At 41.2% G+C, this 21,544-nt stretch overlaps 2 protein-coding genes across 2 annotated transcripts in view; both read right to left on the reverse strand.

Moving 5' to 3' along the window:
• Nucleotides 1-4,205: 4,205 nt before the first annotated feature.
• Nucleotides 4,206-5,412, reverse strand: tmem119a (transmembrane protein 119a; the record flags this gene model as incomplete). The annotated part of the gene is made up of 1 exon (XM_079222349.1): nucleotides 4,206-5,412. The coding sequence occupies one exon, from the start codon at nucleotides 5,410-5,412 to the stop codon at nucleotides 4,660-4,662; it is 753 nt and encodes a 250-aa protein (XP_079078475.1). The 3' UTR covers nucleotides 4,206-4,659.
• Nucleotides 5,413-8,883: 3,471 nt separating this feature from the next.
• coro1ca (coronin, actin binding protein, 1Ca) overlaps nucleotides 8,884-21,544 on the reverse strand; it is a 32,494-nt gene continuing 19,833 nt past the window's right edge. The window contains exons 3-11 of the mRNA XM_079222365.1: nucleotides 16,647-16,769; nucleotides 15,321-15,450; nucleotides 14,985-15,166; nucleotides 14,537-14,656; nucleotides 14,028-14,132; nucleotides 13,799-13,944; nucleotides 13,512-13,569; nucleotides 13,134-13,367; nucleotides 8,884-11,641 (exon numbers count right to left, since the gene is read on the reverse strand). Of these exons, the coding sequence (XP_079078491.1) occupies nucleotides 11,522-11,641; nucleotides 13,134-13,367; nucleotides 13,512-13,569; nucleotides 13,799-13,944; nucleotides 14,028-14,132; nucleotides 14,537-14,656; nucleotides 14,985-15,166; nucleotides 15,321-15,450; nucleotides 16,647-16,769 (1,218 nt within the window). The 3' untranslated portion in view covers nucleotides 8,884-11,521. The remainder of the gene's footprint in view (nucleotides 11,642-13,133; nucleotides 13,368-13,511; nucleotides 13,570-13,798; nucleotides 13,945-14,027; nucleotides 14,133-14,536; nucleotides 14,657-14,984; nucleotides 15,167-15,320; nucleotides 15,451-16,646; nucleotides 16,770-21,544) is intronic.

Genomic DNA, 21,544 nt, shown 5'->3' on the forward strand with positions numbered 1-21,544 from the left:
TTGAAAAGAAATCCAACAGTGGTTTCTTGTGATTTTCCCCCTGACAAGCTTCCCAAATACCTGTTGTTTTTAAATGAGCTTGGTCCTGTGGGCTTCAGCTTTCTTTCCAGTGCAGAGTTACGGTCCAGTTGGTGGCTCCTCTCATTTGGCTTCAGGCCACGAGGACAGATAGCCATGACCGAGAGGTTAAGAAGCAGGTGGTGAGCAAGATGGACCGGCTCGCTGCACACCAGGTCTGTGGCCATCCTCAGCCGACCACTCAGCAGCCAGCGGTAGAGATACAGGATGTCACACTCGCACACCCACAGGTTGTTGGTGAGGTCCAAGGATCTGAGGCGTGGCAGGCCGTCAAAGGCGCTCTCTGGGACTGAACGCAGGCAGTTGCTGTTGATCTTCAGGACCTGCAGGTTGACCAGGGCAGACAGCGAGGGCAGGTCCAGGACAGAGATGCAATTGGCAGAGAGGTCTAAATGGGTCAGTGATGGAGGAAGATTCAAAGGGAGGCTTGTAAGCCTGTTCCCCTTCAGAGTCAGGACCTGTAGCTTGTTCAGACCCAGTAGTGCCCCGGGTTGAATGGCACGGATGCGGTTGTCCTCCAGATCCAGGCGAGTGAGATTCCCCAGTTGTCGCAGGGCACCTGAGGTGATATAAGTGATGCGGTTTTCTTGCAGCAGCAGGGACTCCAGGCTTGAGGGAAGACCGCGAGGGAAGCGGGCCAGCAGGTTGTGACTGAGGCTCAGCTCCTGCAGGTCAGAGAAGGGCCGAAGTAAGTGGTCCACGTTACAGAGCTGGTTCCTGGCCACAGATAGAGCCGAGGTACTGAGCGGGACAGAGCGAGGAAGTGACCTGAGACCCAGGGACTCGCACAAAACCAGGAATCCTGGACGAGGACAGCAGCAGCCGGGAGGACAGGGAAACGTTATGAGGCAGGCCAGAGGACAGAGTACCAGGAGGACACCACATCTGCACCAAAGCATGACTCACTGCCAGGAGTAATGGAGAAGAGGCAATCATATTAGACACATTTCTCACTTGCTTTAACAAAAAGAAAAGGGGTACAACTTCATATTAAAGCACCCTTTATGTATGGGATATAAGTTGTTACAAATGGCTTTATGTAGACCCCCGACAAAGGGGGATTTATAAGAATGCAGCGGCAAAAAATAAATAAACAAAGGCTTAGGACTTACCATTTTCTCCTCCTGTATTATTTGCTCCTCTGAGGAGATGAGCAGGCTTGTCACCAAATGGTCCCTACATGATCCACCGTCTCGCTAAAGATATAACCACTGCTGTTGTTGAATTTCTTCAGATGCTCATCAAAGTTTAACGACAGCCTTAAGGTGCTGTATTACCTATTCTGGATCCTCTTCACCATTCAAATTGATTGAGAGCTCATATTGCTTGTGAAAAGGGTCAAAATAGAAACTTCAAGGGGAGATTATGTAAAAATAGAAGATAAATAAAAGATTCAGGTATATCAAATACTTCCCTATCTGAGGTTACCGAGGTTCCTTGAACTCAAACAGACAGTGAATGTAGCAAACAGGCTGTGGATGAAGAGCGGTGGTGGGTGACTCCCCATCACCTGGTGGGAAGAGTGAAAGTGAACGGGTAGTATTTGCTCGAATTATTTAGCACCTCATTGACAAAAGAGCGAGGAATCTGACCCTGCTGCAAGGCACTGCCGGAGCTCTCGTTTCATCAAACACGGAGATACGCTTGTCGCTGTGCTGTCATCTTTGATGTTTGATCTTCCAAGAGCTGACCCACTTATGATTGAGCTCAACATTTATTTTAAACATGCTTCAGACATTTTAGGAATTATTTGTCACATTTGTAAAGCTTTTTTAAAACAGATTTCAGATATATGTACCCATATTTGGAAAATACAATGTGCATCAACATACAAAACAATACTTACACTGAGCACATGTGGGCAGACTTCCACTGCTTTTAAGTTAAAGGTTATGGCCGTTTCTTTGAACTTCACTGGAACAAATTATGTCTTAAGATTTTTATAGACAACGCATGCCACAAGCTCTTGTTTTGGAGCAAAGGGCTCTGTATGTCTCTGGTGTACTGCTGTTCAAATATTTAAACAATCTTGTACAGTAGCCAGCGAAGGACAAAGGGGCTCTCATCATCTCCAGGCTCTAATACCTTCTGCAGGCCTGTGTTTGGATGTGATGGTGCCAGCAGCCTCACCTAGGCCAATCATACCCTCAAGTGGAGGAGTTAGTGTTACTGTGGTTGGTGTGTGTGTGTGTGTGTGTGTGTGTGTGTGTGTGTGTGTGTGTGTGTGTGTGTGTGTGTGTGTGTGTGCAATAGCTTGGACTTGAAATGTTAAGTCAGAAGATCTCCAGCTAAATGTATTATTGCAATGTACTTGTGACACAACTCAAGAGTCTTGACCAAATCCAAAAGAACAGCCCACATCACTCCAGTTCTTTAATCCCCCATAATTACTTTACAAAAGGCCCCAAAAGTGCAAACAAATAGGCAACTCAACTGAATACTATTTCCAGTTTAATGTTGCATCTATTTCAGAGGAAAACATTGTACAACTATATTTACCTGACAACGAGATTCTAATCATAAAATCAACAATAGTTAACTTATCATGAACTGTTATTCATGTAATAACAGCTAACTAACTGTTAACGGTGCTAACAGCACGAACAACGCAAACGGTGCTGATGAGTTGAGTGTTGACCTGTGGGGACAACATTATCAGCAGTAACTCAACCGAAGTACGATGAGCTCAGTGCAGAGCAGCCGGCGGGACGTACGGCAGCAGGTGGTGTGCGGAGCAGAGTTATGTTGCTGGTGGCCGCATCATTTAAACGTGTCTAATGGCCAGATTGCCCTCCTTTGGTCACCAGCAATACACCCACAAAGATGGGATGGTTCTCGAGATATTTGAAAAACATAAACAGAAAGACGCATTTCTTGCTTTAAGTTAGATGTGCACATAGCAAGTATTCTCCTTTTTTTTTTAGAGGTTTTTTAGGTTTCTTTTGGGCTGCATTGTCTTTCATCATGAGACTATATCCACCATTTTCAATAATGACAGAAACATCATTATCAACAATTTTATTTAACATAAGCAAAGAATACTGCCTTTTTGTAAACAATAAACAGCAACCATCTGTGTGAAAACATGTGAGGAAATCAATCTGAGGTTAAAGAGTTTTAAACATGACAAAAGTCTGGCCCTTAGTTCATTCAACACTAATACTTGGTTCAGTTGCTCAGAGTCATTACCTTGATGGGAGAGTGAGTTGGCCAGTTTACAAATGATCTTCTCGAGTGTAATATGAATTGTATTCCAATGATATCAGATACATTTTACAAATATGTCTCAGTTTATGATTTTTTTGATATTGTTTTCAGCCACCATAAGTTAAAGTTAAACCTATTACACCAGCAAAACAGGCCCACCACCCATCTCCGTACTCAAGTTTTGACTCATTACACATTACATAAAAAAAAAAACACACGATTTATCTTAAACATAAGTATTAATTCTTATAAAAACAAACCTGATTCACAAAGTGTTTGTACCCTATGTTTCATGTTGAAGGCACATCAGAACTATCAACCAAATAAATATATAGACAGATAGATAATAGATATATATATGTATGTTTTTTACTTAAACTTCCCAGAAATAACAGTTGCAAATTGTGCTCTTGGTGTAAAGCTTTGTGAATTAGGTTTGTAAAGTAAAATACAAATAACATTATGCAAAATTAAGTAAATATGAATGTAAATATAAAGAGATAGTTTTGTTACTTATCCAACAAATCGAGTTTACTGAAGTCTCACTTTGCTTTACTTACAGCAGCAAAGGTTTTGCTTTAAAGGACAGAAACTGTTTCAGCCAAAGCTTTCAGTTGCTGAAAAGATGCCACGGCGTACAGCAGGACATACTGAGGAGATTCCTCTGTCTATCGGCAGGCATATGGTTTAATATACAACTCGGTATAAAAAACACACAATTACTTTTTTGTCATTTCAATTTGGAGAACATAGCAAAATACAGGATTCTCATTTTATTTCTCAAAATATAGTTTTTCGTGTCTTTCTCGTGTGTCTTTTTCGCGCCTTTAAAAATAACAGATCCATCAAAAAAATGTTTATTTCGCAGTTTCATGTGATGCTACTTCAATGACACAGTGATATGATAATAGGCGGTTCAGACTACTCACTGTGGTCATCACTAGTAAAATGATCACAGCTAGACAAACGACCACTGAGCCACTTTAAAGGTTGTTGGCATGTAGCATTCAAAGTGTTGGTTTGTTTAATCTTTGTATTTATAAAAAAATGTTACATGCAACATTTATAGACAGGATTTATGCAGCAACACAATTCAGTAACATATCTTCTATCAATTTATTTTTTAAGCCATAGTTCATATATTCATGAACTCTTAGATTTAACGGTTTAATCATTGGATGTTTTTCAGGGCAGGAGCCTCACCAATACATTGCGTGGTGGAAGTTGTAAATGGGCATACCAGATTTGAATTACAAATGCATTAATATATTTATTCTTCCATGTGTGTGCAGCATAACCAACCTGTCTGATCTTGTTTTTGTTTCGTGGTTGCAACATTTCACCTCTCAAGCCAACATCAGCCTTGAACATGCCCTAGTGGTGGGCCTTCTTCAGGTGGCAGGTGCAGCCTGAATGACCAGCGCTGGTGCTGGGGCTGGAGCTCTGCTGCACCTCCTCCTTGTACTTCGGCTGCTCCTCTCTCCGCTTGGGCTCCTCTCTCCGCTTTTCCACCTCCTCTACCTCCCTCACCTTCCTGACCTCCTGGCGTGGCGACGACCTGACGTCTCTGCCCCTCTCGCCCACCAGAGCCTTCGAGGGCATGCGCAGGTGCTTGGGGGAAGCCATGCTCTGAGTCTGGACCCTCTTCACGTGGTCGACGGCGTACGGCCTCTCCTGGGGCTCGCTTGAATTTTTGCGAGCACCTGTTTTATCAGCTACCTGCTTCTTGTTTGCATTAGCAGGGGGTTTGAAGGCCTCCAGCTTGCGCTTATGACTCATGGCAGTGGCACAGCAGATGATGAAGACCATGACGATGAGAAGTGAGGTCACGACGATGATGATGAGCAGATTCTCCTGCAGGAAGTCCACGACTCGAGTGAAGACAAAGTCCTTCAGGCGGATCATGGTGGTGGTGATGGTGTTGGTGATGGTGGTGGTGAGGGAGGGAGCTCCAGTGGCAGCAGAGATCTGAACCGGTGCTCGAGTGGAGAAAGAGGTTGGAAAAAGGAGCTCCAGCTCTGCTTCATCACCACTGCCGTCAATGGATGTGTTGTAGAACAGAGGAGTGGCGTGACACAGGGAGAGCAGGGCCACACAGGTGGCGAGAAAAAACAAACGGGACTTCATCTTCTTCTCTGAGTCCTGCAACAACAACAACAACAACAATGGCTTTTACGATCAAATAAGGACAGGTGTATTTTCATATCTAATCTAAACCCCTAAAGGATAGAGCCATGAATTGATTAGCTAAGCTTAGTAAAAGACTGGAAAGGGGGAAACAGCTAGTCTGGCTCTGTCCAAAGGATACAGAAACCATCTACCAGCACCATAAAGCTCACTAACGAACATGCCATCCAGTTTGTTTTATTATTTTTATTTTTCCCCTATCTTGTTAATAGTCTTGTGAACCCATAGATATTTCTCATGACTCATTGCCAATACAAATTTGTGTCAAGCAGTCTTTCATGCAACAGACACATATAAAAAACTGTTTCCATCTGAAATTAAACTCCAGGATTCATCTTCACTCAGGTTCCTCATCTTGGAACGGATCTATTTTAGCAAGCAGTTGAGCAGCCATTACTTATTTGGGGTGGAGACAGTGAGTTTGGTGCCGAAGGCCTTATAATTTGTGAAGTAGAGGGAGGCCACCCTTCCACCACACCAAAGCCAGGAGGAAGCTATGTTCCAGGGGAGCACAGAGGCTGTGGCCTCTATATTTACACTGGGCAGCAGCTGTTGTCGGCTACACCAGCCCACAGCAGCACAGACCCAAGGAAGATATTTCTGCTTCCAGTAAAACCAGCATTTACTGACAGTACAACTGTCGACTGAATACACTTCCTGACCCAATATTACTTTTCTTCCATTCTTCTTCTTCTCAATGTGAAGTTAAGCTCTAACAAAAAAAAACAAAAAAAAGTTGTGCAGGACTCAGTGTGTTACCATTTAGAATAGACCGTATAATTACAGTGCCAAGCTGTAAAGACAAGCTTCTAATCAGCATCATGCTATAGTGAACCTGCTGCTGCTGCTCTGATTTACACTACACAGTGTGAAACCCTCCTCCCTGTGTGGTCGAACATACAGGCTGCACTCTGCTGGACCACATGGTAGGCTGGGTCTTCATCCTTGGATGTTAAGCTATAGGACAGCACTGCCCCTTGAATCCTCATAATTATAGCCATAATTACGTTCCCCGTAAATCACAGGAGGGTCCACATTACCTTCAACTGAAGGCCATCAGACACCACATATGCAATTAACCCATTTCATGACATTTTAGCGCTTAATGTCTCCTTAAAATAACTTTATTTTAGCATCGTTTTATGGGGGCATCTTTACATCAAATAGAAATATCCTAGATGTCTTGGCTATTATTAATTACATATTTACTCCAAATTCAGTCTGATAGACGTGGTAGTTTTGGAAAAGTCTTTGAGTCTCAACCACAAAAAGAAAATGAGCATTAAGTTGCAAAGATGGAAACAATGGCAGAGGTTAGACCATTTCAAAGCATATTCTTTACATATTAACATATTATAAACATATACATATTACATATTTGGTAACCTACACTACAGTAGATCGGACACACATTAATTACATCATTATACATCTTTAAATAGAATGATGAAAAAACCTTGAGGGTCAAAAGAAGCATTCAGATTTTTTTCTTAAGTGGCCTTTCAGCAATGTAAAATAAACAAGTTAAACTTATTATACATTTTAATGAAGTAAAACTGCAAAAGTATTAGCAAAATGCACTTAAATTATCAAGCGTCCTCATTTACCGTATATATTAAACTGAATCTATATAAAGTAACTGTAGCCATTAAATCATTGCAATGGATTACATACAATATTCCTCCCTGAAATGTAGTGGAGTGTGAGTACAAGGTGAAATGGAAATACTCAAGTAAAGTGCAAGTATCTTAAAATTGGGGTACTTAACTAAACTTATACATTTCACCACCACGTGTTAGTTCAATGAACTAACTTTAAACAATATGAATCAATGAATAATAAGATTTGAAACTGTACTCAACATGTCGTCAGTTCGGATACACAGACTGCTCTGACATAAAAATAAATATTTGTCTGCGCTAATTTGCTTTAAATACTTTACAAATATGAACACATACTTACAGAAAGTGTTATCCTGGTGTTCTCCTCTGAACAGCACAACACAGCGCAGAAGACAGAGAGGAAAATAAAGGGGAGACCAAGTAATAAAGAAGAAAGTAAGAGTGAAAGAGTTTCCGAGCATCCGTCCTCCTGGCTGAGTGATACTGACTGTTTTTTTACTGAGCTCTAAAACGTCGTCGCAGTTCAAAACGATGTCCATCCCTCTAATTCCAACCTCTCCTCCTCCTTTCCGTCTCCCTTCCTCCCTTCCATACTCTTCTTTCTCCTGCACGTCCATTTGGGGTCAAACCTTTTTACTGTACATTTATTTCTGAATTATGAGGGGACAGAGATGTATGTATTCTGTAAATCATGTTTTTTCTAATACAAGAGAAATACCTAAGGTCTCTAGAAATTGCATTTGTATGATTTTGCAACATACCACAATGTGTGTTGATTCAATCAACTTAAACTGAGCTTTCAGCTTTGGAACTTGCTGCAGAGACTTTGCAGCGAGAACATGAGTCCCATGTTTTAAGGAAATGGGTATTTCTGTACTTTGTGGGGCGAGTCCTCTGCCTCCCACTGCGTCCTCTCTAATTAAGTCCTTGTTGATTACAGCCTGTCTCTACAGGGCGCACAAGCCCAGTGCAGAGAGAAAGCCACCCCTTTTATCCCAAAACACGTACAGAGCGAACATATAAACTTCATGGTCTTTCAGCAGCACTTATCTAGGATGTGTCTCTAAATACAGCGGTCGTGTATTTCAGGCTTCTGATGGTGTGAGCTGTTGGTAGTATACCTGATCAGCACGAGATTTTGTGAAGAAAGGGAGCAATGCCCCGGGTTCAGGACGCAAAGAACCTTGTTAGAAGAATTTGTCATACTATTTCTGTGTTGAGTTTTGTGACTCACTTTTTTTTTTTGCAGTGACAGACGTACTGAAATAGTTTTTGGTTATTTTTACTGGCTCAAACACAATAGCAGTTCTTTGGCTTAAACTAAATCAACTGTACACTTAAACAACTCATTTTGGCCATCTGTTTTATAACCGTTTGCCACTGGAGTTGGGGTCATTAGAGCAATAATTAAAATAATACGTCTCGTTTTCATAACACTGATATACGAGTTATGACTCCGTTTTGGGAAATGAGTACACTGTAAACATTTGCAACACATTTTTAAAGATCTATGTCTTCAGAGGAACACATTGGAAAGGCTAAGACGGTTGTAAATTATGGAGAGATAGACTCCTTACTGGTGTTGGTCTTTTCAACACCAGCCTAACCTTCAAGCAGCCCGAGGCTTTATTTCCAGTTGGGTCCTCCTCTTGGTGCCGGTTCAGAAGTGTTGTAATCAAACTGTACTTCGGGCTTGCATTGAAAGGCTGAATGAAATCTGTTGAAGACTTTTCAGTAACGACGACAAATCCAAAAACCGTAATGACCGAATGCAAAAGATACAATGAGGCCATTTTAAAAAGTCTTTATTTTTTTTCTTCTTATAATCAATGTTTGATGCTTGAAGCAAGAATAATGAACAAAAATGCTGAGCAGACCTCCAACATGAGGCGTCATCCTGGTTCATTTTGGTCTGATTTTCTTTCTTGATATTTCTACGACCTCCGACATTAACAGAGGCTCTGCTTTTCTCATGATGCATTATGGCAAGGTGCAGGGAACACAGACAAAGAGAAACATTTAAAACACACCTCCCACACAAAGACCCTCTTCAGCACAGCCACAAAAAAAGAAAAGTAATTATCGTCATGTTATTTACACAGCTTTCACTCGGTTTCCTAGACCTACATAACAAACATACATCTATCTTTCAACTGCACATTTCTCCAACCTACAGTGTCCCTTTGGATCGCTATTCACTACTCCTCCTCAAAACGTCGCTCTCGTGCCAACAGTGCTATAAAGAATCCATAGAGTGGCAGATAGAGCAGTATAGTTTGTGTCAGACACATTTCTATAGCCCTCTTGTCATTTCTTGTTGCTAATATTCTATGACTCGCTGCTCAAATTGCATCTCAAAGATGACTCAAAAGGCTGCGGACAGCTTCTCGGTTTGCCATCATTTTTAAAAAGATGATTTTAATACCCGTACCGAGGTGGAAAGTGTCAAAATGTCAGGGGCACCTTGCTTACCAACAAACCTCGACCAGTAATGCTGCCGGGTGTATTGTGGGATGGATAGGCAGGACTTCATGATGTCATCCCCAAACAACTGACACAGTACTTTAGGAGCAGGGTCCTTGAACATAGTGTTAAGCATAGCACCTCAAAGTGGTTTTGAATCCGGGCACCGATCAACTCTTCCATTTACTACACAAACCTACTCTCAACAATCCCTTACAAATACTTCCATGGTCAACTCTATGGCACTTTCAGGTCTTTACAGTGGTAACAAATATTGAAGGCAAACAACAGACTGAACCATTACCCGCCTCAGCTTTGCACTGAGAAACAAATCTAAAACATCAAGAGGAGCTTGTCGGGTCAAATCAGCTCAGACTGGACAATTTAATAGTTGCTTGGTTTTGTGATAACTATACTGAACAGGAGCTTCTGAGAAATAAACCATTAAAAAAAAAGAGGAAGTGCTAAGAGGGAAATAAGCACAGCTGGAACAAGAAACAGGCTAAAATTAACAGTGAAGCAATACCCAACTATTCAATTCATTCAGGTTCGAGGCAAGTCTTGGACATTCCACCACGAGTCCTTTTCATAACCCTCCCCGATCCCCAACAAGAAACAAAGCAGGAACATCCACAGTGACAGGTACCCAAAAGACCAAAGACATGAGGCACATATTCACACACAAACTAGGCCTTTAAAGTCCATCATGAACAGTTTCTGTAGCAATCTCCAGTTTTATCACCAGAAGGTTTTAAATAGTCAAGTTATGCAATTGATGTGTAATTTCATGTAAATTCCTGTTTTGTTTGAACAGAAGATACAGATCTATGATGGCATACAATCCAAAGGAACATCAGGGGAAATAATCCCACTACACTTGACTAAACACTGGGGTCGGTGACTGAACCTCTCACAGAAACAAAGCAGAGCGAAGGTTAGAAATCCACAAAGCTGATGTTTTCAATGGGCAGTGACATAGATGTCACGATAACCACCAAGCCGTGTGACTGCGTCACTACAGTAGTGTTCACAGGAAGAAGAACTTTGCAGAAGTATCTTTTCCCCGACACCAAAAACTGCCAATGAGATTTGTGGAATGTGTTGGTCACTTTCTCCAATAAGCACACAGTGCATGTTGTTAATGAAGCAAGATGGAGAGGGAATGCTCGTTTACGTGGACTATTGTCCACAGTCAGAATGACGGGAAGCAACAGGAATGAGAAGAAATGGCAGAAAACGGGAGTTAATTTGTGCAGCTCTAACACAGACAGCAAAGAAGTGTCGTTTATGTAACGCCTGGGTGTAGACTGCGGCAGCGAAATGGGTCCTTTTTATGCCTCATTACAGAGTTTGAGATCTTTCTAGCATAACCATTCATTTTATTTTAATTTCATCGTTAATCATTGATGATGTCCTTACATAACCAGTTTACTGCACTGGGTGTCCCCGTTTGCATTTTGACTCGTCCCACAAAAGAGAGAGAAAGAAATACTGAGAAGGAGGTGTAAACAAAATGTAAAATTTGGCAACATTATAATTTTGGGGTATAGTAACATGAAACACTGAGACCTACTTAAAAAAGATTTGGGTACGCAACGCTGACTATCGATATTGGAATTTTCTTGGCCATATTTCTAAAACGCAAAGGAATATGTAAGACTTTTTTTATACAAGTAGACAAAATAAAAAAAAAAAATGACTGCCACACATTAAAAGGAATAGAGAGTCCTTTGTCACCGAAAAGCAAAGAGTATTTTCTACTAAATTTGCCACACGTCCTTATTCCACCTGTGTTAAACTGAGGATCGGGGGCTGGCTAAGAAAAAGTTCAACTGGAATGTTACTAGGGATCGTTGCTAGGCAGGCCTCAGACGAAACACTGTCATTGAGATAGGCAGTGACTGATCCCGCCCACCCCCAGCCAATGGAACGTCCTGAATTGTAGCGGGTTGGGTAAAGGGTCCCTAAATGGCAATTTTGGACATTTGCTCTTCAAGTTTGATGATTCGGTTCTCCTGACTGCTCACCAGGTCCTTGAGAGATTTGATTTCTTTCAAGATCTCCTCCAGCTTGGCCTCAGATTTCTGTGGGAGACACGAGACACGAGTGAGACTTTTTGATCGTGTTTGTAGTCACTTCTATTACAACTGAAACAATAACAGTGTTTTTCAACCTTTTTTGAGCCACGGCACATTTACTTCAAGAAAAAAAAATTCCGCGGCACACCAACAACCAAAAAAGTTACAAAATGTCAGATTGTAGCATATTACAGCATATAAAGTAAGTATTGCGCTACCTACTGGCATGGAAGAGTATTTCATTACTAGACCGGCCACTATATTGCAGGATCAGACGCTCAACAATAGAAAATTATTTGTGGCAACTAAATTATATTTTTTTGGACCGATTAAGTGAAATTGGACATTTTCCCACAGTACACCTGACAATCTCTCACGGCACACTGGTGTGCCTTGTTGAAAATCACTGCAGTAACAGACCAAAGGTATGTCACAATAGCGCACAAGACACTTCACGCCTCAAAGCCGTGATCTGCAGCCTCGGACTGGAGATGCCATGTCTGGTTCTCTGAGGGTTAACATGCTTTGCCAGCGTTGGAGTCCAGTGGGCTGTGATTACAGAGCACAACTGCTGAGAGACTCATGGGCTGGGTCCCAGGCGGGCGGCTGTGTTGTGGGTGAGGTGCGGCAGGACGCCCAGCAGCAGGCGCCCAGAGCAGCAACAGAGCCCTCAGTTTGTGGGTTGAACGACATCTACAAACCAGCTCATGAAAACAGCAGCAATCTGCCGGCTTCGAACGCATACAATTTGTCTGCTTAACATTGCGAGTCCCAGAGAGGCATCTATGCAGTGATAATTCCAGTGGAGCGGGGCATTAATATATAAAAATAGTAGTATTCACTTTTTATTGTTCAACCTCCTGTTTTGGTGGGGTAGACAACTTGTTCTACGTCAATTATTCATTTAAAAAAAAAAAAAAAAAAACACACTACAATGTAGAGTATGTTATAAACACAGAAATGTTCACTTAGACATCCCAATATTATGCAGTCGAGAGATGAAATGCTACGATGATCAATCAAAATAAAGCAGCAACAATTACATCACTGATTGAAAGATTCATCATTTGATGAATGAGCAAAGGTAAACATTCCCTCGCCCCAGTCTCTCAATAATGGGGATTTGCTACTTTTCTTTTTGTCATGTGACAGTAAACTGAACACTTTGGGGTTTTGGACTTTTGGTTGAACAAAACAAACTGTATCAAGATGGCAACTTGGCACATTGGGGACATTTGAATTTACATTTTTGTTATATTCTGACATTTTATTGGCCAAACAATAATTTGGCAAATTTTTATAATGATAATTAAAATCATTTTTAGTCGCATCCCTAATCCAGTCCACAATTAACTCCCTCTTTGGATAGTGTGATCCATATCAGAAGAAAATCGTTTCATACTGCCCAGCTCGACTGAGTGGAAAATGGACTATCGCATGTAATCCAGTGATACATTCATTAAACACTCTGGAGATTTTGGAAAAAGTAAATACTCACAATTGATGGAGTCGGAGAGGCAGACTTGTTGGCAGGGCTCGAGTTCTCTGTATTCTTGGTGTCCAAAATGTTCTTTTTGACCACCTTGAATTCACGGTTCTTGCTCGGGGCATAGCCGTCCTTGAGGGAGATGAGGATTGGGTCTCCATTCTTGCCATCAAACCACTCCTCAGCCTCCAGGGCATGGTCGGGTCCAGATGTGTCTGGGTACAAGTCGTCCTGGAAGAGGTCCGACTGACGAGAAAAGGAGAAAGTGACCAGCTGTGAGGAAAATTCTAAACCAGCACATTATAAAACAATGCCTCACTGGTCTGCCTGTGATTTAACATGCAAACTAGAGGTCTGGTGACGAAGTGGCCGTTTGGGACTAGGTCTCACCTTCCTGGGTACAGTCATCACGATAGGCTCACACTTCCTTTCATGCAGTTTATAGAACCTGGCAACAGATAAATTCAAAACAATTACTCCCAATTCAATGAATTACCAAACAAAGGCAACAGAAAGTGTTTTAGTACAGTTGACTGCCCCAAGAGGGCTCATGATTATGTCATGATCATGTTCTGCCTCCTAGTGGTGGAGTTAGAAAACTCCTTATTAGATCGGGTTGACAAGCAATAATAATAATCTTTTGACACCAGAAGTTGTTTTTAGCCATTTTAGTTTACCTCGCAATTTCACACTTATTGACATCAAGGCCCCTTTTGGGCATGTAGCCCATGCCCCTCTGGGGCTCCTTGGTGGCAAAGGTGCTGAGGAAGTGCACATACGGAGCCTCATCGGTGATTTCAAAGTAACGGATGCTGCTGTCACCCTGAGAAGAAATGAATAAGTGTTTTATTGTTGTATTCAGCCATGTGGAAACTTAACTATTGAGTGCTCACAAAGAAAACCAACCTTCCCACAGAGGTAAACGACATTGGTGTCTGGGTCATAGAAGGGCAAGAGCACTCCGTTGCTGGTGTCCATCTCATTAACGGTCATGGCCTCCTCCATATTATCCTGAGAAAAGCATGATAAATGATCAATTTGTTCTGTTGCAGAGACTACAATACAGAAATGTAGGGCAGAATAAATGGCCTTAAAAAATGAAAATAAAAAAAAACTGTAAAAAGTGGTTGTTTACGGTTTTATTTTTAATAGCTGAGAATAATGTAGCAAGTTTCCTGATTTCAAAAATTGTGAATATAGTGTATATATTTTTTTAAAACCTTTGTGTACCATTTAATTTATACTGTTGATTTAAATGAAAATGACTGTTGTGGGAATCCAGTATTACTAGTCCTTAGGACAGCTCAAAGACCTACATTTCAGGTAATTGAATAGAATATAATAATAGTTTGAGACGTGGAACCCATAAATCACTGAACTGATGAAGAGCAGTCGGCATACATGAAGCAGCTTACCGGGTTCCAGAGGGCGAGCTGCCGCTCACTCATGCGACTGAAACCTGTGGTGAGGACGTTGCCATTAGACAGGAAAATGGCTCTCATGGGTCGAGCGCCCTCGTGTGCCTTCTCCTTCTCCTGTGAAGTGAAGTTTACAGGTCAGTTGAACAAGTGTGAGCTCAAGTCACCATCTCCTGCGCAGTTTATTATTACGTCCACTTATTACTTGTTACTAGTTTTTTTAGTGTGCGCTCTACTTTTAGATAAGTGACAACACAATGCATTTTTATCTATATAGCGATATGTCAATGTTATACAATACTGAACGCAGGAATTCCAGCTGAAGCAGTCTCTCTACTTGTAACCCCAACTCACGGCACCGTGATTAAGATTTACATCTCATATACAATCAAATATATAAAAAGAGAAAAGGTCACAACAAATAAATATTTTAAAAACTGCTTACAGCCACAACCATCTCCTTGCGTGGATCGATGACACGGATGGCCTTGTCCTTGCAGGCGGTGCAGATGAGGCTACCGTTGCGGTTCCAGGTCGCGCTGTAAATGACATCTGGGTGCATGTCCTCCAGAGTGATCATCGCCTCTCCTGTGCCCACGTTCCAGATGATGATCTGGTTGTCACAACCTGAAGACAGAGTGGTATAAAGCTGAGCAGGAAAGCGGCACATCCAATTCAGACAATACTTATTGCCTCTATGATGATGTGTTACTCTGTTACCTCTGTTCAAACAGAATTTCAGCAAGTTTTGTAGATTTAGGGACACAGAGACAGCTCTTACCTGCACTAAGAAGGACGTTGCGTGCCGTTGGGTGCCATGCGATGATGCCAACGCGCTTGGAGTGGCCCTCCAGCACCACCACTGGCTCGGCCATTGAAGTCACGAGGCCATTCTCAGGGATCTGCCAAACCTGTGGTGGTCATAAACAGGACTGAGGTCAGGAACTAAACAGACAGGGAGGCCAGAAGGACACCTATTTATAAGATTTTATTGGGAATCCATAAACCCCACCCTACCAAATGTATTACACCACAAACATGTAGTTACCAAAAGGAACCTGTGGGGGGCAGCAGTGACTAGTTCAGTTGCCAACCACATTCCATTTAGATTTAGTGACAGATGGGACAGTCAAATTTACACATGACAAAATGGTCCTTCTGATAAAATTGAAAGAAAAATGCAGTCTGCTTTACCGAATTGTTAACTTAGAGATGTACTGTTGAGACGTGAAGTGGTATAACAGGTGATAAAAGGTCTGTATTATCATTTCTGACAACAACTCTCGTCTGCATATTTCATTGAAATTAATTTACAGTCACACCAAGTTATAGCCAAACTATGAGTGAAGCACCTCATCTTTCATCGTTTAGCAAAACCTATGTAGCATTTATTCAACAACCTTTCTTTGCATGATAATGAAATATAAAGGTCAGAACTGGTTCACATGCTGTGCTGATGTACACTATGCACTTTATGTGAGGTATAAATATATTCTTTATTGTACTTTTTCTTTAATTAATGATGTAGCCACGTCCACATCATGGGGCACATCAGTCTGCAGTTACAGCGCCTACTTCCACCTCATGCAAACATCAACAAGAGCCCGTTTAGGCTGTGAGTTTTCCCTTCCATGATCAGATGCCATGAAGAGAGGAACCATTGATAGTTTCTCGGTTAATTTCATGGCTTATACTTCTGCAAACATGAACTAAATATGGCATTGATTCAGAGAGGGTTGAACAGGAAGTCAGGACTTTCAGGTGAGGAAATAGTAGCAGCAAACAAACAGCCAGCACACTAATCTCACTCCACTGCCCAAATAAGGACATAAGGAGGAAAGTACAACTGCAGTCTCAAAAAAGTCAGTGACCTCAACTCAATAAACAGCTAAATCATTCCGCAGCTCTGATTACTACAACACATATTTGAGTCTAATCTAATCCAGAGGGTGAGGTCTGCACCCATCCCTGCATTACAACAGCCTGGCCATTTGCAATAAAAGCATGTAGTCTCTCAACACTTATTAGCTCAAGGATGAATATGCGTGTTGCATTTACCCCAATTACGAGGGCCGAGTTCAGGTGCAAAGGGTGTGGCAAACCTTACCATCACAGTGCAGTCCTCCGAGCCGCTGGCGATGACGTGATCATTGTGGGGGCACCAGTCAATGTCCAACACCGGGCCGGTGTGCCCACAGACTGTGGGGTAGGATTTGTCAATGCGTCCCGTCTGTAAAGACAAAAATAAACCACACAGTAATGAGATTAGTTTTATTCTGATCCTGCTCAGAGAACATTGTCCATGCTGGAGGAGCAAGCATGTTTTGAAACGGGTCAATTACAGTATTATCCTAAATCCCACTTGCAAAATTAAGATCATACAAACAAAAACACACGCAATGTCTAAGAAAAGAAGCTTTTACAGACTCATTCCACAGAGAATATTAAATGATGTGCGAATGACGCAGCCTGAGCTGAGAATCACAACTGAAGGAGATATGGCAGAATTCACTTCATGTCTAATAAAGTACGATGAATTAATCTCTTTTTGGAAACCTCTCCCATTGAATGTAATACAACAATACATTTGAAGATTTGGAAGTCACTTTGAAAAAGAGATGTCATGAGTGTACTCAAAGAAACCATTAACAATGTTGTGTATCGGCAGTTTGAATATTTTGAAGACAGAACAAAATACACTGTAAATTAGTTTTGGATTTGATTACACAACATGACAATACATTTTTACACAACAGGACAATACAGATTTGACCCACAATAACCCCTAGTCGGTGAGAGCACTTTTTAAATAAGACCAACTGTGTCGTCAAAGGTTTTTAAGCTGTGAGGGGAAATCAGTCAAAATCCTGCCTAGAGATTTAGAAGAGGATTTTTTTTTTTTTTTTTTTAAATGTTTAGTCCTATAACATGGCCTAAAGCCAGAATCTCAGTTTGTCACTCCATCTCTCAGCCAAAAAAAGAAGCTAGTTTTTTTTTTAGTGCCGCTTAGAAGCAAACAGATTAGATTTAGCCCCTATTGGACCACCCACAGTAATGAAGGAAAGTTATTAGTGGTGACGTCATTATACAGTAGACGTGCCAACAGATGCTGAGTTTTCCACAGCATCTCCTTACTTTAAAATGGTAGCCCTGTACCAAACACATAACATCGCTCTTTACATAACCTGCTTATACAACTAATGGACTACATGGCTACAAATGCATTCCTAAAGTACACAAATAAACATACAAAAAAACATTATACTGTAAATCCTGCTCTATCCTCAGCTGGTTTTGACCTCTGAACCATACGAGCCAGCAGAACCAGGTGCTCTCTCACGGTGAGGTGACCCAACAAACCCATGTCTCCTAAGACACACCCAAGTCTCTGTTGAATTCAAGTACCGCCGCATGGCTGAAGAGATGATATCACGTACTGTGGAAAGAGTCCTGCTGCTGCAGCGCTATTTAAAGCATGATGGCTTCCGTAATACAAAAAAAAGACTCATTCACCACTCAGAGCTATTCTGCTATTGTATTGGTAACTTAAAAAAATGATAGTTGTAGAAGAGTGTCTAAATCTAAGAATTGTATGTTCAGTAATGAGTAAGAGGTACAACCACAACTAGACTTAAACCTCATGAGTACATAAAGTACCACTCAAAAGTTTGGAGTCACATATTATATGGATGTTTTTCGTTGTTCCTTTCCTAGTTTTAAAAAAGACAAAAAAAAAAAAGTAGAATTCAAACACCAAATGTATTATTTAAATTGAAAATAGTTTTGGCCCCAAATAAATAACAATATTTAGTCAATGTCTCCACAGTGTTACATGCCAGGGGAGAATACTGTTGTCACCAGCTGTCCCCAAAATACTCTTTGATTGTGAATTTGTTTTCCAGCCCAGAAAAGCATTAGTGACCCGACATCATTACTGAACCACAATGGTGCATTTGGGCTCCAAATATTTTGGGTAGTATTTTTCCTTCGGCCCCTCTGTAGTCGACTCAGTGGTTATATTGAAGCGGTTTAAAACCTGAACCCTACACTAACCTTATTTTTCTATTGTGATGTCCTTAGAATAACTTTGCTGAAGCAACACACCTGTTAATATTCCAGCTTGTTATCTGCATTATTTTGCACTTTACACTGAAACTTGTTCCTATTCATATCTGCATACACTTTCATTCACCAATGACGCGATTTCTTATTTCATAATTCAACTGTTGTTCATAGTGATCTTCTGCTCCATCAACTGTCAGTCTGGTTGAACCATTGTACAGTCTTGTTCGCTTTGTACAAAACGGGACTTATTTGCAAACCCCTCGAACAGAATAACATTTTTGTAAGTAGAACTTTCTACAACCTGAGAGCATGAACGTGCTATAAAGTCGGCCTCTCAGCCATCTGACAGGGGCAAGCATGCATGCACGGAGTATGCTCAAGGGATTTACACTGACGGTACACTCCAAAAACATTTAGTGCTCACACAGCAAAACAGCCCGTCTTTGACCATAAAGAACTGCCTTTGACATAAGTTATTACAGCGTGTATTGACTGTCCAGATGGCCATTTCTTACCAGCACTAATCCACTGTTACCTGCATGTTATGTACTTGTTTGCGTTTCTTTAGTGGCCTCTTGGAACAATTCTTTGAAACTATTTCATGTTTATAAAAAAAAAAAAAGTACCTCTGAGTTGCATCGTCTCCTCCCACAACTTAGCTCTTCCAACTGGTGTGGACATCAAACAAATGGATTTCTGAGCACCAGTGAGTATTCTTGTATTTACTTGCAGCGCTGTAGTCCGCAGCAGTTTAACATCAAGCCAAATTGAATTCCACTGATCAAACAGTGATGCAGTCAACAAGAGAGAACTGCACACTTTAGTCAGTCAGTGATACCTGGACACAAAAGGCTCACATGGGAGAAGTTAGCCTTCAGGGCTTTCTACCAGAAAGGGTTTATTTCAACCCAAATCCCAATCTTTAACTAAACCTAACTAAGTGAGTTTGTTGCCTAAACCTAAGGAGATGACTAGCAGAAAGCCCTGAAGACAAACTTCTCCCATGTGCACAAAAGGCTACTGGTGTGAGTAAAGAGAGTCTCAACGTTCCAAAGAGACAGCGCTCGCCCTAAATGGTCCATTATGGCTTTTGAAGCCATGTGATTACATGTGACTTAAAGCTTTCAAAAGGACGGAACTGTCAGAGAGATACATACTGAAAGCAGTACATAATGGCCTTTTAGTGCAATTCCCTGTCTGCAGCACACTATGATATGCTCAGAATTTCAAAAAAGGGCAGAAAATAAAGACACATCCAGTAATTTTGATACAAAACAGATTGAGGAACAAAAACCTAGAGACAAGACGAGGATGGTGGTCCGGGCCAGGGACGGATAGTCCAGTCCCGGATATAAAACGTTGCTCAGACATTCCTGCTCTTAGACATGTCCCTACCTCTGCTAGAGCAGATACAGAAGCCAGGCAGAGAGGGTACTTCAAGCCTGCTGCTGTTACAGTGCACATCCAAAGTGGTTAGGTTGATATCACTAAGTACCACGATTCATAGCTCAGTGGTTTGTTCATATTCAGTGAGACTGAACAGATGTATACGTTTCATGTACAGCTGGAGGTCTATACAAATCACAGGAAGTAAGTGACTCCGTATATGAAAATATTTGTCCGTAACCATGCAGTCACCTGACGGACAGCCAGTAGGGCCATGACACATACTCCTCCTCCAAGTTTAGTGATCAAAGTCCAGTGTATGTGAGAATGAACTCTCTGTGCTTGTGTGTACGTGTAGTAGGTGAAAATCACAAGATCTTGTCTAAACCTCACCCTAACTGTTAAACACACCCTGAAGCGGAGTGTAAAGAAAGCAGACTTTGGCACTGCTGTCAATAGGGATATATGAGCCGCCATCCATTATCAGATAACATTACCATTACTTTTCACTGGTGACCTCCCCTTTGCAGCTGGGGCTGCTTCATTTTCATTTAGTTGATCACAGAACAATAAAAATGTGCATTATGAGATAGACAGGATATCTGTGCATTAATGTCTGCTGTATTTTACAGCCGAGTTCACTGGACTTTTCCGGCACATGATTCCCTGAAGACAGTAGGAACAGGATGTAAAGCAGGAAGGACACAGACTGATGGCCAGGTGTAGCAACAGGAACAGCACAAACAAAGACAAATCTGACAAAGAGCTGACTGAATTGTTGGCTTGTGCGATCTAAGTTATTACTTTTCTTTCTTTAATAACTCTGCAGTAATAACTGTACACTATTTTCAGAACATTAACACATCCAAAGTGTTATGGATCAGTAGTTCTATTCTCCTCCACTGGGCCTCAGACCGCCATCTAGTGGGTGTAGGAGGTACTGCCACATTGTTAGATTAAATAAATACAAAATTGTGGTAATTTAAGAATGTAGTGATTTTTTATATCTAAATGTGTTTAAGATTTCATACTGATAAAAAGATTAAATTTAAATATTTAATTTCAATGACAAGTTACATTTGGCTATAACCACACCAATCACGACACATCAGTTTCACACTCAAAAAAAAAAAAAAGTGACATGGGAGATAATCCTGTGCCAGTAAAAGTATCATTGGGAAGATGGTCCTTAATTTGGTCAAGGAAAAAAGAAACTTATCAAAAAGGTTGAAACTACACTTCATGCACGCACACAAAAACACATACTCAGTATAACATTGTGAGGTCATTTCAATAATGTAAAACACACTCAACTGATGCAATACTACTGTGTTACATTATACAGATGGGTAGATGTTATACTATGTACAAACACAGGCTAAGCTAATAAAACATTATGGCTTATTATGGTCACTTGGCTCCTATCACACACACACACTATTTTTACAATAACTGATGAAGGGTTCTCGCTTAAGGGACTTTTCTTGCTTGTACATTAGAAGTATGTAAATAGAACATTTATGATGAGCATAAATTCATGTTTTCATGTTCGTC

Source organism: Taurulus bubalis (assembly GCF_910589615.1).
Source record: "Taurulus bubalis genome assembly, chromosome: 8".
In the NCBI taxonomy this organism is placed as follows: Eukaryota; Metazoa; Chordata; class Actinopteri; order Perciformes; family Cottidae; genus Taurulus; species Taurulus bubalis.